General features: G+C 37.4%; 1 protein-coding gene across 1 annotated transcript in view; it reads right to left on the reverse strand.

The window, feature by feature from the left end:
• The window catches only part of DNM3 (dynamin 3), a 172,359-nt gene that overhangs the window by 123,584 nt on the left and 31,984 nt on the right, over nucleotides 1-16,791 (reverse strand). The window contains exons 7-14 of the mRNA XM_010284144.1: nucleotides 15,260-15,402; nucleotides 12,653-12,788; nucleotides 11,223-11,290; nucleotides 9,636-9,774; nucleotides 7,607-7,693; nucleotides 5,534-5,604; nucleotides 1,829-1,877; nucleotides 152-181 (exon numbers count right to left, since the gene is read on the reverse strand). Coding sequence (XP_010282446.1) covers nucleotides 152-181; nucleotides 1,829-1,877; nucleotides 5,534-5,604; nucleotides 7,607-7,693; nucleotides 9,636-9,774; nucleotides 11,223-11,290; nucleotides 12,653-12,788; nucleotides 15,260-15,402 — 723 coding nt within the window. The remainder of the gene's footprint in view (nucleotides 1-151; nucleotides 182-1,828; nucleotides 1,878-5,533; nucleotides 5,605-7,606; nucleotides 7,694-9,635; nucleotides 9,775-11,222; nucleotides 11,291-12,652; nucleotides 12,789-15,259; nucleotides 15,403-16,791) is intronic.

Below are 16,791 nucleotides of genomic sequence, written 5' to 3' on the forward strand. Positions count from 1 at the left end.
ACTTCATTGAGGAAGTGTTACAGACAAGACAGTTTAACATTAAGTAGTTCAGTAGCAAGTATTCAACAAACCAATGAGTTAGAGACAAACTTTGCCCTCTGAGAAGCTAAATGAAAAAGCAACAATAAAGCTTACAGAACTTAGCTCGTACAATTTGCCTTGAAGGCGGTAGATTGGTTCCCTGAAATGGCAAATTGCAAAAATGAAGTTTTATTTCAGAAACATTTTCTCATTCTTTTCAACTCCAAACAATTAACTTACAAACATCTGTTTATTATCTTTAAAACAAAAGGTTCAGCAAAGTCCTTTATACCAAAAGTAATCAAGTCGCAACATTCAAAACACCAAGCTTTTTCTCCACTTCTTTAGAGAAAGAACATTCACTTAATTAAAAAATCATTCATTTTATTTGTGTATTTTTGAAAAGTCTGATAATTGGTTGATTTTCCTTTTATGGGACCCTCCAAAGTGATGACGGTTGTTGTGTTTGACACATGTTCCAGCACAGCTAGATAAGAAGAAAATCTCTCCTCAGAGGGGAGAGACTAGTCTTTGAAGCCATTTCAGTGTTTAGACCTTTCAACTTTTTTCAGTTTAGTCCAAACCATCTATTACATCAAAAATGCCACTCATGCTGGTCAGGCTGTGGGGGACCATCACATCCAAGAAGTTAATGGATTCTTTTAACTAACATCTGAAAAATAACTAGAAATTTCTTGGTGAGAGTAAGAGGTTGGATTTTTATCCCCAAAAAGATGACTAAGTTTTCAAAAAAATGACAGAACTTATCTACAACAGCAGAATAGGAGACTTGCTGAAATGTCAGGTTTATCACCTAGGGGATATCAACTCAGTGGTCACATTTGAAAACCTTGACCTTTCACCTCCTGAGCATTGTTTGACCAAATTGCACATGAAATCATCAAGATGACATTCAATACTGGCAATTATTTATACAAAATTTCATTGGCTTATTTTTATTAGAATTTATTTCCTTTTAAAGTATGTACTAATTCCATAACATTTTCTTTCTGTTTAAGACTTTGCAAAACCCTCAAAGTGAGCAGAAACCCTCAAAGTTGGAGCACTGTCATTATTTTCATCTTTCATAAAAAAGAGGACTGATTCTGTGAAGTACTGAGCACCCCTGGCCCACACTAAAGCAAAGAAAAAGGCAAAACTCAGGAGCACTTAGCGTCTTGCAGAATCAATCCCATATTCTTATGTGATAAAAAGAAACAAACAAGTAATTTCACTATGAATCTCAGTGAAAATGCTAATTAATCTGAGACCATCAACAAGTTATTCTTTGTTTACTTTGAGAGGCCTATCGTACATAGTCAACATATTTGTGAAGTCAACTGAAAGCTTTCAGAAGAGGTAAAGGCAAGCCCACTTTTGCTTGCTGAATTGCCCCATTCACTGCTATTAAGCTGTGAACATGTAAGAACTAGTAAAAGAACTACGACAAAGCACACACAAGCAAGTACTCACCAGCATTTTGGATTCTGAAATTCACAAGTTTGCAGTTAATGACAAAATACATTGATGTGTAACATGAAAGATTCAATGCACTAAACGGCATGGGAGGGGAGACACTAACCATCAGTGCAAGCAGTAGCAGAAATATTAAACAATAAATGGTGAAACAATGCAAGTCAGGTGGCTCTGAAAAATTCAGTAAAACAAGGCAATGATGACACATTTTATATATGTTGGAAGCAGAAAAGGTAAATGATACACTTACAACAAATGAACGCAGCCAAGAAAACCAAACAGCTTGGATTAACTTGCACATGCCATTATTCATTCTCTGTTAGGTGCCTACCTGATTTCCCACTGCACTTTTGTTAACCTGACTGCTTCTTTGTTGGGCACTAAGGGAAGCAGAGGAAAAGAGTTATACTGAAGAAACTCAAACTAAGCCAGTTCCCAAGGAATATATTTTACCAGTAATAGTTACTTCTGATTCCAACAACAGAAAGCTAAAGTAACAAAGAAACATAGCAAAATGATTGCATATATGTGCATATTTCAACTACTTTTTCTTACAGTATAGGAATGCCTGCTTAGGACAGAAGTGACATGCACAATAGACAGCTCCTACTAATAGTCTCCTTTGTAACAACATCCTACTTGGATTGGTAAAGGTTACTAAAAGCACAGAGAAATTATGGCTCATGTGGGTAACTTTGGAAACATTAGCCTCTATAAATATTCAAAAGAGACAAAACCCAAGCCATTTCTGTTATTTAGCACAGTACAACAAAATCCTCCCCTGCTGGAGGCTCCTTAATAGCTTTGTCTTGACAGTTTGTTTTGGATATTATTCTAATATTTATATGCACTTTGAGGGTGTAAATATAACCAATGGATGAAGCAGTCACAAAGCTGATTCAAAAAGCTGGAACTCATATAAGAATAGAGCATATTTGAAATTAAACCATATTTAAAATATTTTGCTCAATTTTTGAACTCTGGTAATCCCAGTTCCTGAAACAAAACACACTCCTGTCTCAAAAACATAAAAGTCGCCATTAATTTGAAAAGCATTTGCATTATGTGGTGGTTTAAGTGTTAGGCCACAAAATTAAAATACTGCTGAAAAGAGGAAGAAAAGCATTCAGAGAGCAGGCTTTGGTTACTCAACCACCAGAATGGCCACTGGTGACAAGAAGTTTTGTTTGGATTAGATGATACCATTTCACCAGGCATTGATTAACTAAAGAAAAAAGTATACATATTAGATCAGCTACAAACAGTGCTCTGAAAGAGTAAGAAAGATGTGCTTGGATAACAGCCTATGGGCCAACCCTGCAACTGTTTTGTGCACAGCTGCTGTTCCAAAGAATTGCTGAAGCACCAAATTCAGCCTTGTCTCAACTTGGACCCTACCCTTCGGACCATACTCCATCAAACCAGCAGTCCACGTGCTGTCCATGAGACTATCCACAGGGATGTTTATTCCATGTGCCTATTCACCGGGCTTAGCTCTCAATCATCCAAATCCTTTTGACCAAATAACACTGCATGTCTCTAGTGCATTGTCCAAGTTGCATAAGCTTTGGTGAATAAATTATGATTAAATAACGTGCACACAGAAAACACAGCACTAACCCCTCACCAGTTCCGATCTGTTGTTTGAGAAACACACATGAGATGGCTTTAGGAAACCTAATTGCCATTCTTTTGGTTTGGGTAGGGTTTTTTTTAAAGTTCTATGTTATCACTTTTGGAAAGCTAATTAGACCACTAACATCATACTAAGAAACCTATGCCTTTTAGAAATAGCCCAGCCATTGGTCCTCTATTTACTGTTTTAAATAACAATTACTCTATGTAGTTTGAAGTATGTAGCTATGTCTAAGTTATACAAACTGCAAACAAACCCAATCCCAACATTTTACCACTTGTTCTGCTAAATTAAACAAACATTAATATTCTAAGATTTCACAATTTCATAACTATGCAAAGTTGTTCTAAATACTGGCATTCTTAAATCCTTTGCAAGTCAATTCACATCGCACTGTACCTGCCTTAGACCCTGCAATGCTGCAAGGTAATTTGAAATGTCTTGCACTCTCATTTTTATGAACAAAGTTCACAGGACTTACACTTATAAAACATTGCAGTCACATGAGACAACTGACTAGAAGACTCAGCAAAAGACAGAAAACACTAGGAAATCTGGTGAATCTATAGTCCAGGGTGTTTAGATACCGCAGAAGCCCATATGCTATTCCAAAATTATTTCATTTTCCAGTTCTAACATAATTGATATAACAATAATATGATTATAATTTAAAATGTGTATTTTTTACTGTTAAGCTCATAAATTAATATATTTTACATTTTAAGTTGTTCTTAGTTACACAAGTTTTCTCTTCCAGTTGAGCACAAGTCAAAAAAGATAATTCCTTTCCCATCAGTTCCAATCTATAAAAACACTTGCTTAAACTTATCAGTGAACTTAACTGAAGAGCCATTTGTTATCTGCTTACACCCCGTGCACAGTGGCTGGGAATTTCTAGATCTCAACTGGCAAAAGAGTAAGAAGCTTTTCCAAGAAACTGAACTCAGGCATTTCAACTCCTTGGAAAAGACACAGCAGTGAGTACCATGGACTGAACTACAGGCCCCAGCAGCCTGACAAGGATTTTTCCAGGGGAAAGACATAATGAAATCACACCAGATACACCTGGCACTCCAGAATGCAAGACTATAAAACACTGAAGGTTCCAAGATGAACAATGAAAAGTCTTTTCACAGTGAGGAGAGGCAAGCATTGGAACAGGCTGCCTAGAGAGGCCGGAGAATCTCCAGTTTTGGAAGTTTTCCAGATCTGATTGGACAAAGCCCTGAGTAACCTGGTCTGAACTCAGCATTGACCCTCCTCTAAGCAGGAGATTGGACTATGTGACTTCCCAAGGTCACAACACACACCATGAATATATATGGAGTGTTTTTAACAGGCCTTTTCCTGCCAGAAAAGGATGAAGAGAAGTAAATAGGAGGCAGGTTGTTATCTTGACCTCTAGAAGGCCAGCTACCATTCCTACAACATCCTGTCATTTGTCAAGAGAACTGATAAAGATATCTAGGACCTGCAAACAACTGTAGAGAAAGTTGCTCAAACCAAACACACAAACAGTGCCTGGCTTCTCCTTCTCCCATCTCAGCTCACTGAACTCCGTGTTTTACACCTTCAAGGCATACTGCCAAAGATGTAGACCTTCCTTCACAGTGCTAACTACAATAGGCCATAGTAGAACACATACTGTGGTGCCAAACTTTATTACCAGCATCCAACATGGATGAAACCTGTTGTTGTTCCAAACACTGTTATGGCAAATATGGCACGAATAGGACTGAAGGAACATTTATTCTTCAAAGAGCAAAGACATCTTTAATGTTTTTACTAGTGTCAAAATGTTGGTATGAAGTCCCCGAGGCACAAATTGCTGGATGCTGAGGGAGAACATTCTGGTGCGTATTCTCACAGCCTTTTCAATTAAGTGAGGAGAACGTCAAACCAGGCCCTGCAGGGCATTGTGCTACTATTATTCTCTACAGCCAAACAGCAGGCACACTTATAATACAATCACATCCATTACTCTGAGCAAAACTGTTTCACACAGAATCATAGCTCCCAAAATATGCATTAGCAACAATGTGGATGTGGAAAGACCACCAATATTATACATTTCTGTGATCCTAAAATGGATACAGTGAGGGCATCAGCTTGCCAAAGCTGCTTCCTGAGATGCATGCGATTCCAGACCAAGACATAAGCTTCAGCTTCAGTGAAACTAGGCCTGTGAACTGGGCTAAAGAAACCCCTACAAGTGGGACAGAGTTCAACACTGTGTATATTGAGAAAGAGCATGCTCCTGCATGTTTGGAACTTCGCAGCTTGCATATTCACTGTCACACTTCAGGACTTGTGTTTTGAACTTAGAAAAAACAAAACACAAAACCCGAACCACAAACCAAAACTGACAGTGTCTTTATAACAAAGTCTCTATATACATACTTTGCGAAGCCAATGAAGTCTTCATGGTTGGTGTTGATGTAAGAAACCTGGATATCAATCAGCAGCAGCACCTATTAGGGGAGACAGGAGAGCAAAACAAAGGATGGGTAAGGTGGAGGAGAGAGATTGAGGAAAAAGGAAAGGAGAAAAGAGCAATACTTTTGAGATTTATGCATTATTGAAGATTGCTTTCATAATTGTTCTCCACAAAAGCAACAATATTTTTGAAATCCCACCACTTCTGTTCATGTACTTGTTTTATAAGCTAGACTACAGAACAGCTATTCCCTCTGCCTGTTTTATTTTCCTGACATATCTCAATTTTCACTATTTTGGCCCTTGTCCACTTCATTAAGATCAATCATACATGGCCAGAGAGAGTTTAATAATACATAACATAGATTTTAGCTCTATGTTTTGCAAGTTAAACAAAATTCTGTCCATTTGTAGCATTCCGGCCAAGCCAGCAAGGAACACAAACCTTAAACCTAAAATCAGGGTACCTAAATTTTCTTTAGGTACTACACAAAGAAGTGATAGGTAAGCTAGCCCTCGCCCAGAAAACATACAGTCTGGGTACTAGACAGCCATTCTGGTGCACACATCTGGCTTCAGAGATGAGCTAGTCAATGAAATAACAGAATGAATGGTTTGTGTAGTTATCACTCATCAGTCATTCAATAGCCCAGAGACAGAATTTAATTCAAACTTGGTAATCTAATTCAGCAAAGAGCTTGCTAAAATACTAGAGAAAGCTCACTCCCACCCTTAAACCAGCTTCTTGAACACAGACAAGACTGCACTTCCCCCCCATCTTTTCAGACTTATTGCTAGCAAATGGTAGCATTTCATATCTTCAAAGCATGCAGAGTTATTTCTGTACAGCTCCTCAAACACAGTATCACTCCCAAATTCTTCACAATTTCCAGAAGATATTAGGTACTTCACTCAGAGCAAAAGATAGTGGGGAACTGGGTCTAGCTCTTACCGCTGAAGACATCCTCACTAGTGTTTTGATTTGTTAACGATAACTGCTAACAGCATAAATAATGATGTGAATATGTGATAATAACCTACTGGACCAATTCTTGACATTTACAGAAAGCTGATATTTTGTACTTTGCTCTGGGAAATTGCCAGGTATGTGCACACAATGAAGAATGGAATAATAAGAAAAGAAGACTCAATTATTCTAAGTAACATGTACCTTCTTCCAGATTTTGAAATAAGCGAGTGTGCTAGAACTCCCTGCAAGAACAAGCCTAGCAAATAAAGTATTTTAAAAATTCTTTTTTAGACTACATTCACAGCACAGATTAAAGTAAAAGAAGCAGGACATGCTGCACAGCTCCATAGCTTGCACAGGGACAGGACTAGAGAGACAGGAGTCCAGAACAGCTTAGGGGTTCTACCTAGCCCTTCTTCCCCAAATATTTTTGTTGTCACGCTCTGCACTCTCCAGACAATAATTCCTGTTTTCAGGATTTCAGGAAAATCCATTCCAGTGGATTTTCTTACATGTAATCTAAGCTTTGAAGTTTCCTGGATTTGGAGTGCTTAGCCAGGTGATGAACATTCTAAACAAGTTTCTCTGAATTTTTTTTTTTAAACTTTTTTTAAACTTGAAGGAAAGCTTGTCACTCCCACAAGAGTCCCAGTATAATTGTTTGTGGGCCTCAATGTAATTAGATCATGGGATGGGTATGTTTCCTTTTTTTTTTTTTTAAACAAAGTAGAAAAAAGGCTGGGTATTTATGTGTGTGTTTGATTAATCGTTAATCGATTTCCCACAAACAGCCACTGTGGCACAGATAAGAAAATGGCACACAGTGGCACAGGAACAACACTACTTCAAACCACCAATCTTAATCTTGAAAGACTAGGTTAGGATTTTCTGTAAAAATTCTAGTCTCCTCTGTGAAAGTTCAGTGGTAGAAGAGCATTGCTCTCCCCCTCTAAAATGTGTGGCCTGGGGGTGGGGAACCTTTCATTGTCTTACTGTATGCAAGAACTCTCCTCTGTCACACCCTTCACATACTTCCCTGAACTGTTAGATCTCCTATTTATTCTCACCTGATCCTTGGTCTTCTCTTCTCTTTCACGAATGTAGCCTGCAACAATTCTTTCTGTTTCCTCACACAACCTTGGATATGTTGCCAGCTGAAAAGCAGAATAAACAGAAGTTTACAACTGCAGGGTGGCTTCAGTAGAATACAAACAGAGGAGCCTCCAGCTTTCTTCTTTGGAAGAAAGCAATTATTATAAATGCTGGGACTAAAAGTTAACTACACTACAAAGCAAGCCTTATTTGCTATTAATGGTCATTTTCCAGAGGAACTGGAGAGACCTAAACCCTTGGATTGATTCTGTGCTTTTGCTCCATGGAACACTAAGGAAAAAACACTTTGGACACGTGAATCACAGTTTATCAGCCTTGGGGTAAGGTTTCTATACGTCTCTCTTCTACTGTGCCTAATTCCAGAGTGGTACTTTAAATAATTTCCAAGTTTCTTGTTCTTTGAAGGCTCCACCTTGTGGCAACATCTTTGCATCTCAGTAACAATACTTAAAAATGTAAACAGAAAAACACAACAGTAAATTTGGCCAATAGCACTGGGAAAAGAATCTGCACAATTAATTCAAGTGACATATCTTCCAAAAGTTGACAAAAGTGAAAAAACTTGGAAACTCCACTCAAAATATTGCAGTGAATCCACTTCTTTATGATCTTTGTCAAAAAGTTTTTCACCCTTTCCTGTTTTAAGAAATAGCTCCTTTCCCTGCTCATTGGTAAAAAAAAAAAAAAAATCACCACATTATTCAGAAAAATGCAAAGGATGTGACAGGATATTTCTCAACAACTTCAGCACACGTGTGCTCACATCCCAGAACCGCTCCTGTACTTGCTACTATTAGGGTACCCGGCATTCTGAGATGGTGGGAAAGACAGATGAACAGAAGGTGAGAAAATAAAAGTAGCCAGTTAAGAAGTCTACAAGAGTCAATGGGATCTTCCAGAATATCACAGAGCAATGGGAGAAAAGTGAATTGAAAATCAGCAACTATTAATTGTCAATGCTTCAGACAAGTGAGTCGCAGTATTTGCAGATGACAACTTTCCTATGAAGGTGAAAAGTGTGAGGGAAAAAAAAAGCTTCATATTAATATATCTGACATGCCTCCTTAGCCACAGCTGGGGGTGTGTGAAGTTTGGGGTTTTATTCTAAGAGTATACCCCAAACAAAGCACACACTTCAGGAAAACCATCCCTAAATACTCATAGTAATGCTATGTTTAGTTTTGATGAATGTGTTTCTTAATTTATTACACTCGCAGGGTCTTGAGTTAAAAGTTTAATTGATGCACACAATTTTCACATCTGGAAGTTCAATGCTCAGCAGTTCTTCCCATTTAAATATTCAACATTTCTGTGCAGCAAGCTCACTCAACAACACTAATGCATGGAAGTACAAATACAAGGGAGATGAAGTCTTCTGAGCTTTCCACTTCTAACTTCTTGACAGCTGGAGACCAAGACATTTTGGGGTTGTGTATGAAAAAAGCACAGGAGAAGTTATGGACCTATTACATTGCAAAGAACTGTGGTGCTACCCAGTAAAGTTTCAATATAGAATGAGCATTTTTCTCTCCTTCATAGATGTCTCAACACATTTGAGGCCTTTGCTCCAGAAAAGTTTCACTGTTTCTTCCTCTTACTAGCACTGGAAAAGAAAGCTTTAAAGTACAATTTTTTCACTGATTTACATGTCTCTGGAATTGCTGCCTACGTTCCATTTTCAGTACCAATGAAAACATGGTTTTAAAGAGGAAACCAGGGGCAACTCTTGACTCAAAAAAAAATACTCCAATCATAAGGTGTATACATATATTCAAAAGACAAGAATAAAAAACCCAAACATTTCCAGCATTACATTGTTGTGAGAGTTTTGCAGAAGTTGTAATTACTTTAGAAAGTCTTACTCTGTACATCAAGTGACTAGATCAGGAATCTCTTATAATACCGTAAGATGCAAGACAGGCTTTATATTATCTACTATACCGTTACATCATACTTCCATTGCCAGATCTATTTGTAAGTTACCTTTTTAGTGCACTTCTTGACAGTGTTGATTAACTCTTGCATCACCAGATCCACACTTTTTAAGCAGGGTCCTTTCAGCTTGACTATCTGTTTTTTAACAATGGCTTCAAATGCCATGTCTGGAGTAAACAAACCTGTTCTGTGGACATAAAAGAATATGTAAGACAGTAATAAAAACATTGTGCAAGGAAGATTTTTTTTTTTACTGAATTGCTCATATCTTCATTTTCAGAGGCTTACAGCTGAATAATAACAATCCCCACACAGACTTCCACAGAACTAAGTTCGCTCCTTTCTCCAAAAAACAGCATCATTGTAAGAATATAAAAGTAGAAACTGCCTACTACTTGAAAAAGACTGTGAGAACTCTAAAGAGTAGTGATATAATGCAGTAAAGCCTCTTCAGCAGTGCATCAAACCTTAGAGAAGGGATGAATGGCAGCTGCAGCACTCCATGCATAATCACTTGCACAGCAAACCCATAAGGAGCCTAAAGCCTCTTCACTCACAACAGGTAATGTGGTTCTGTTACTCAAGAGTCCTACATGGAGAATTTCCACAGTTGGTCACTGCAGAGTGTATGAACCTATATAACAGACACCTCACAGAACCAGTTCTAAACAAATAGGCCTTACTACTTCTTCAAACACTGCTTGCAAAGGTCTGTCTTGGCAGATAAATTATATAAAAAGGCAAACTATAAAAACATGCACAAAACTATCAGTTCACTACCGTAAATTGCTCGTCAAGGCCCTTCCATCAATAAGGCCAGAAAAGTTCAAATACTGTACCACAGCTATTTACTATTACAAGTAACACAAAGAACATTTTCCAAAACAACAAAGCTTGTAAGCAATGCTTTTGTAAGATACTACGTACTCACAAGTGGGTAGGAGGAAGGGGGAAAAAAACGAACCAAGACAAAAAAAAAAAAAAAACACAAAAGAAGAACCCAAGCTTTTTGGAATCTGTTTTATTGTCAAAAGGACAAAAAAATGGGCATGCATCTGATAATGTGTCCCTCTAAAACAGACTGATCATTCTAAAGTGAGATAATTAGGTCTTCCAAATCAAACAAACACACACCTCCTCTTCCCAAACCTAATAATATACTGTAGGCATATCCACAAAGTGAAACCTCAGCCAACTCACTTGTAAATCAGTCATTTCAAGAAACGATTGAGAATAAAGAAGAGTAAGATAGTGCAAGGAGTCTGCCGCAACACAAGCTGAAAGGTTTTTGTCATATCAAGAGACAAGTTTTCCCTCTCAAACTCATGACTTTTCAGGAATACAGGCTTAACAGGACTGCAGGCACTACCAGAAAAAAAAAGTCATTGATTTTCTCTGTAAAATAATTTTCCAGCATTACCAGGTGAATTAAACCTCTTTGGGGAAACTAACTGTTTGTCCCAGAATAGCTACCTGAAAAACAGAAGTCTAAAGGATTGGAAGAAAAAAAAAAGTCAGCTGCTGGGAGCAGTGCGTTAGTAATGTAGACTAGCAGTCAATAGCCAGCATGTTCACAGGTTAAAAGGACAGCACCCTCGATAATGTGACTGGGCTCGAAAACAGGGGATCACTTGCCTGATACCATGTATGTTTTTTATGGCATAACTTATTTCTCTCCGCAGTTCCTTCTCATTGAATTCCATCTAGAGGAACAAAAGCATATGAGATCATATTAGGGGAAGTTTTTAATAAAACAGAAAATATTACATCTCCCAATATAACTGGAAAACAGGCAAGTTCAACTTGACAATTTATTGGCAAAATATTAATTTCTAATTACACTAAACAAAGCAAAATATTTTAAAACATTTTAACCCTAAGGCTACAGGCAGCAGTAAGGATCATTGAAAATTAAGCACCCTTCCATTCTAGTTATACCAACAGCTGGAACGAATTTGCAGAGTTGATAGAGTAAGCCAGAAACAGGACTTGGAAGATGCAACTTGGGTTTTTTTAAGCCTGGTTTCCTAAAGTGGTGCAACTTCTGTGATTATGGTCTGCTTATCCTCCCCTTCCCATTCTACTGTTTTTCAACCAAATTTAAGAGACAAGTGGTCTCAGTTATGAATTTATAAAGCTTTTCTTTAAGTTTCTTGAAAGCCAGCTAGTTGGAAGAGAAGTTAGTGTTGTCACAAATTAAAGGGTCATTACCTAAGCCCAACTGTCATCTCTTCTGTTGGACTGCTAGTTGACCCACCACATTTAAACCCTGGAACCAACCACAACCCTGTCTGGTTCTTACTCCATTGAAAGTTAGGAGATGTCAAGGCAGTTGAACATAAAACAGGTGGAAAGGAAGCTTGGGAAAAGTGTAAAAAGAATGGGGATTAGAGATACGGTAGAGTTTGTGGTGAGGGGAAGCTGAAGTCACTGCAAGTGAAAGAAAAATCAAAGAATATGCAACACAAATTCTCAGGAAACCAGGCTTTGTTAGTTCACACCCCACTGGACCTCTGTTTATCTTGTTACCCAAAGGATAGGTAAGCAAGAAAAGATGTATCAAGAGGAGAATTGTTATCTCAAAACACCAAATATGCTTCTGTTTCACCTACTATGAAAGTGTAGGACTGAAAGCTGGCTTTGGTTTAACGCACTGAATACAGGAAAGAGAAAACACAGAAAAAGACTATTTCCCATAATTCTAATTTTAAGAGGTACTAGTTACTTGAACACAACAACTTAAATTTACCAAATGTAGTTACTTGCCTGCCCCATCTAACCAGAAGGAAGATGACATTTGTGATAAAACAATTAAAAAAGCATGGAAAATAGTAAGAACTGGGACTATAATTATATTCCAATTCCTATATTTCAGAATTCTTAGCATGTGTCAATATTCAAAACTAGAAATGAAGCCAAATGTGTCAATTATAACTTCATGTAATTTCTTCCACAGTTAAGAGCATGTTCTTTCAATCAGCCCTCATCTTGGCTTTACTACTATCAATATGAACATAAAAGTACATAAATAAAACACAAAGCACACCAGCAAGATGGACAAATACCTTCACTAGCTCAAAAGGAAAACGTTCATGGAAAATACGATTGATTTTGGCACCTCCTGAAAGTTCTAGTGTATCAACCTGATCTCCTGATCCTTCGATTCTTTTTTCAAAGTCCACTGAAAACTGTTGTACCATCCTAAATTTCAAAGGCAGGGAGAAAAAAAAAAACACACACACAACCATTTAATCATGTCAGCTACCAACTCCTACTTCAATACTATGTGACTACTAGTGGCTATCAAAACTTGTTTAGGAATTGACAAATCTATTAAGAACAATTCATTCAGCCAAGCTGCCAATCCATAAAATCAATACCTACATACACACCTCTACATCCCTTCTCTCTTGCAGGGCATAGCTCAGAATATTATTTTATTTCTTCATAAATGTTTGGGTTTGTTTACTGTTTATTTATTATTTATTAATAATAATTAAATAATAATAATAAATAAATAGTATTTATTTATTAACTGTTTATTAAACCTTATATTAAAAGTCAGATACAAATACAGCAGGGTACCAGGCTACATTCGTGTTTTATCAATGATCACAAAATTGTAAATGCTACCATTATTTATTACATACAATTATTTTTTTTTTAGGGGAAGAAAAAGTGATAGTAGTCTTTTTGGTAGGATAAGCAAATAAAAGTCCTCATGTTTAAGTTACAATACTTACTGTATTTGAATAGAAAAGCATATCCGTATTTAGATGCTGTTACAGAAATTGCAGAGCTCAAAGGTGCAGACCACCACAAGCAAAAATCTCCAATCTTATGGCAAAAGGTACCATTTGCTGAGAGCTTACTTCTCCACAATGACCCTCTGATCTTTCCAATATCTTTCAAAAAGACAGTCCAATAGCATCATATGAATCAAGCCACTAAGCTGATCCAGTGCTGGAAAATTTGGAACAGTTTGCTAAGGAAATTACTTTCCCATGCCAAAAATCTAGCCCAGGAAGCAGTACTAACATGTCAGTGTGGCCGCTGTCAGTACCACAAGCTCCAGCTTACTTAGTAGCGCTTAGACTTCTGCAGCAGGCCCACTTAGAAGCACACACATGAGAATTCCTCCAGGTATGGAAGATTCATGGATAGCTCCATTTTTTATTTTAAGTAAGTACAGGCATTTGGTCATAAAATTTGAAATGGCAGATTCTGTCAAAAAGTAATATTGCATATAAACTGTACATAAACCTCAGATACCTATATGGCCAGGTTAACACAATTATAGAAAGAGTCCAAGTGTATGGCCCCAGACTCAATTTTTGAAGAGGACTGCAGAAACTTAAGACCATCTTATGGGTGAGGTGAGGTTTTGTTTTGTTGGTTTTTTGGGGGTTTTTGTTGTTGTTTTGGGGGGGGTTGGTTGGGTTTTTGTGGGCTTTTGGTGGTTTGTTTTTTTTTTTTGTTTTGTTTTTTTGTTTGTTTTTTTTACACATACATGCATTACAGAACTTGTTCTCAAGAATCAGAGGAAAAGGTAGTAGTTATGTTACTTTCCACACCCCAAAAGGGAAAGTGAGGAGAATTTTTACTGACAGAAGTAGTTAATTTCTCCTATAGCACCTACTTGTAACAAAGGAATTAGAAAAAACTATGCAGAGAAGTATCAGAGAGGATGACTTCAGCTGAAATGGAATTCAATTCTTTTCACTTTAGAACATCCATGATTTCTTGAGCCCAAAAGTTCAACATCTGCCGAGTCAGTTTTAGCACAAGCACAGGTGGCACATCACATCACCTGTTTTGCTGCTAGTTGTCAGATGTGTGCTCAGGGAGGCAAACCACAAGAAATAGCGTATTGGGGTGGGTGAAAACCTATCAGTTGAATATAAGAATGCCTGCACTACAGCAGAACAAAGCCATATCATGACAGTCACCAACAATAAGTGCCTAGGAGAACATAGCAAGCACACAGTAAAATTTCTTCAGAATACTCTCTTGGCCTCAACAGATTGTTGTTCATGGATTCCATACAGCAAGAATTTGTCCTTGTACTTACTAACCTTAAATGTCTTACCCTCCCAAGAATTTGCCTAGCTGCTTTCTGAAAGTACACAAATTTTTAGTGTCAGTTTCTGCAGCAAAGAGCTCTATGGCTTAGATGCCCATCACATGAAAGACTACCATCTATGATTATTTTTGATCTTGCCATCTTCTAGTTCTTTTGGATAGCCAAGTTTTTATATTGGGGAAAAAAAAGCATTCCCTATTCTCCTTGCAGACTCCTCATCTTACAGACTTCTAACACAATCTCCTTCCTTTGCCTGAGGTCATCTTTTTGGCAGGCTGAAGAATGTGTCTATACAATCAGAAGCAGTTTCTTACCTTTGATCATCTATGTTGCCCATCTTTGTACCTTTCCCTGTTCTGCTTTCTCTCTTTTATAGGATTACTAAAATTAATTTAGGGAAAACTCTGCTGAAATTGTAGAGTAAATAAAGTGTTCTGGAACATCAAGTACAGAATTCTTTGGAGTTAGCATATAGAATCCTCAACCACACTAAGGTTTAAATTTAAACCCATTAGAAAGAAAAAACCAAAAACAAAACTGAAAAACCCTACACAAAGTAGAAAAGTAGACAAAAAGACTAGACACTCACTGCAACAGGGCTTTTGTTTTTCTGGTTGGATCTTCTGGTCTGAAGTTCTTGTATACCTCTACTTCATGTTCTATAGAAAGCAGCTGGCTCTGGAGTTTGCTTCTGAAGGCTGGCAGAGTATCCCGAATATGATTGGTAAGTTGCTAAAAAGCAAATAAAAATCCTTTTATACTCTTAATAGAGATGAAAGAAAGAGCACAACCATTTCCTTCTGACTGCCAAGTGTATCAGCCATGACCTGTACTAGTTCACCAGCGTATTTCCTTTTGATCTTTGAAGCAATGGAGACTGTTAAAGAATGATACAATATCCCTTTTGCATACACATTATAAGGAGGCTTGGAAAATTCCTTTGTCCTCTCACTCACTAAGCCCTGCTACTACACACTTGTTTAGTTACACACAAAAAAGATACACACGTTATACATGTAATTAGAAATTACTTCTCATCACTCAGCACTGATGGCACCAATCCCATTTTGCTGGTATTCCTAAGGGCATTTCCCAATTCTTTATATACTTGTTCAGCATGACAACTCCTTTACTTTAGAGCCACAAGGCAATGTGGGACAAGGAAGAGATTCTGAACATCCACAGCCCATTGAGAACAGAGATGGAGGGAAGTATAGACATACAGAGTACCTACTTGGCACTTTCCCATCATTGGGAAAATCACCTCCATGTGACTTCGGCTCCCTTGTACAAAGTATACTAAAGGGAAGTGATTTTGCCCTCATATTAATGATTATAGAACTTTACCTTTTTTAAACACTTGATTTTTAGCTGAAAAAGGTTTTACCACTCAAGAATATCAGCTTTCATTTCTGAAAATATACCCAAAAGTACTGGAAAATAAATTGAAGTAGAGTAGAAAAAGGCTTACTAGATCTGTGTTTAACTTACCTCACTTACTTTTGCATATATATATGTTGTAATGTGTTTGGAGAGCACTATCAAAGTCCTACCCGTGCCATGCATTTCTCATGCACTGTACCCCTTCCTTGATTAAAATCAACGTGGACTTCTTGCACTATGCTGCAAACCCTCTTCCCAACCCCAATCAGACAAGCTATAAATTATGAATGTCATACACCAAAATATGTAAACTCAACATGAAAGTTGTTCAGCAGACAGACTGGCACAAAATCAAAAGCTAAGAGTTTCCCTGGAGCACCACCTTGTGGATGCAGAGAAATTGAAATATTATCTAAAACCACAAACAGTAATAAGTCACTAATACCTTAGGGACAAAACTGAGATAGACCTTCTCATATATAATATTCTACGCAGAGTAATAGCAGCAGAACACCACCAGTTCATACTGAAATAGGTAAATTTATGAAACAGCTCACAAAAAAGTTAATAGTACATAAAGTAATGCAAGTCAAGACAGATAAGACAATCCAAAGGTATATGCAGCTCATGTCTCAGTCTCAAAACTCAGACTTGTAGATTAAACTTTCAAAAAATAAAGAGGCAAAACATCTAAACACAGACAAAATTGCAGGATACAAATAAGATCTTGCATCCTGC

Source organism: Phaethon lepturus, unplaced genomic scaffold, assembly GCF_000687285.1.
Source record: "Phaethon lepturus isolate BGI_N335 unplaced genomic scaffold, ASM68728v1 scaffold20950, whole genome shotgun sequence".
NCBI classification, from domain to species: Eukaryota; Metazoa; Chordata; class Aves; order Phaethontiformes; family Phaethontidae; genus Phaethon; species Phaethon lepturus.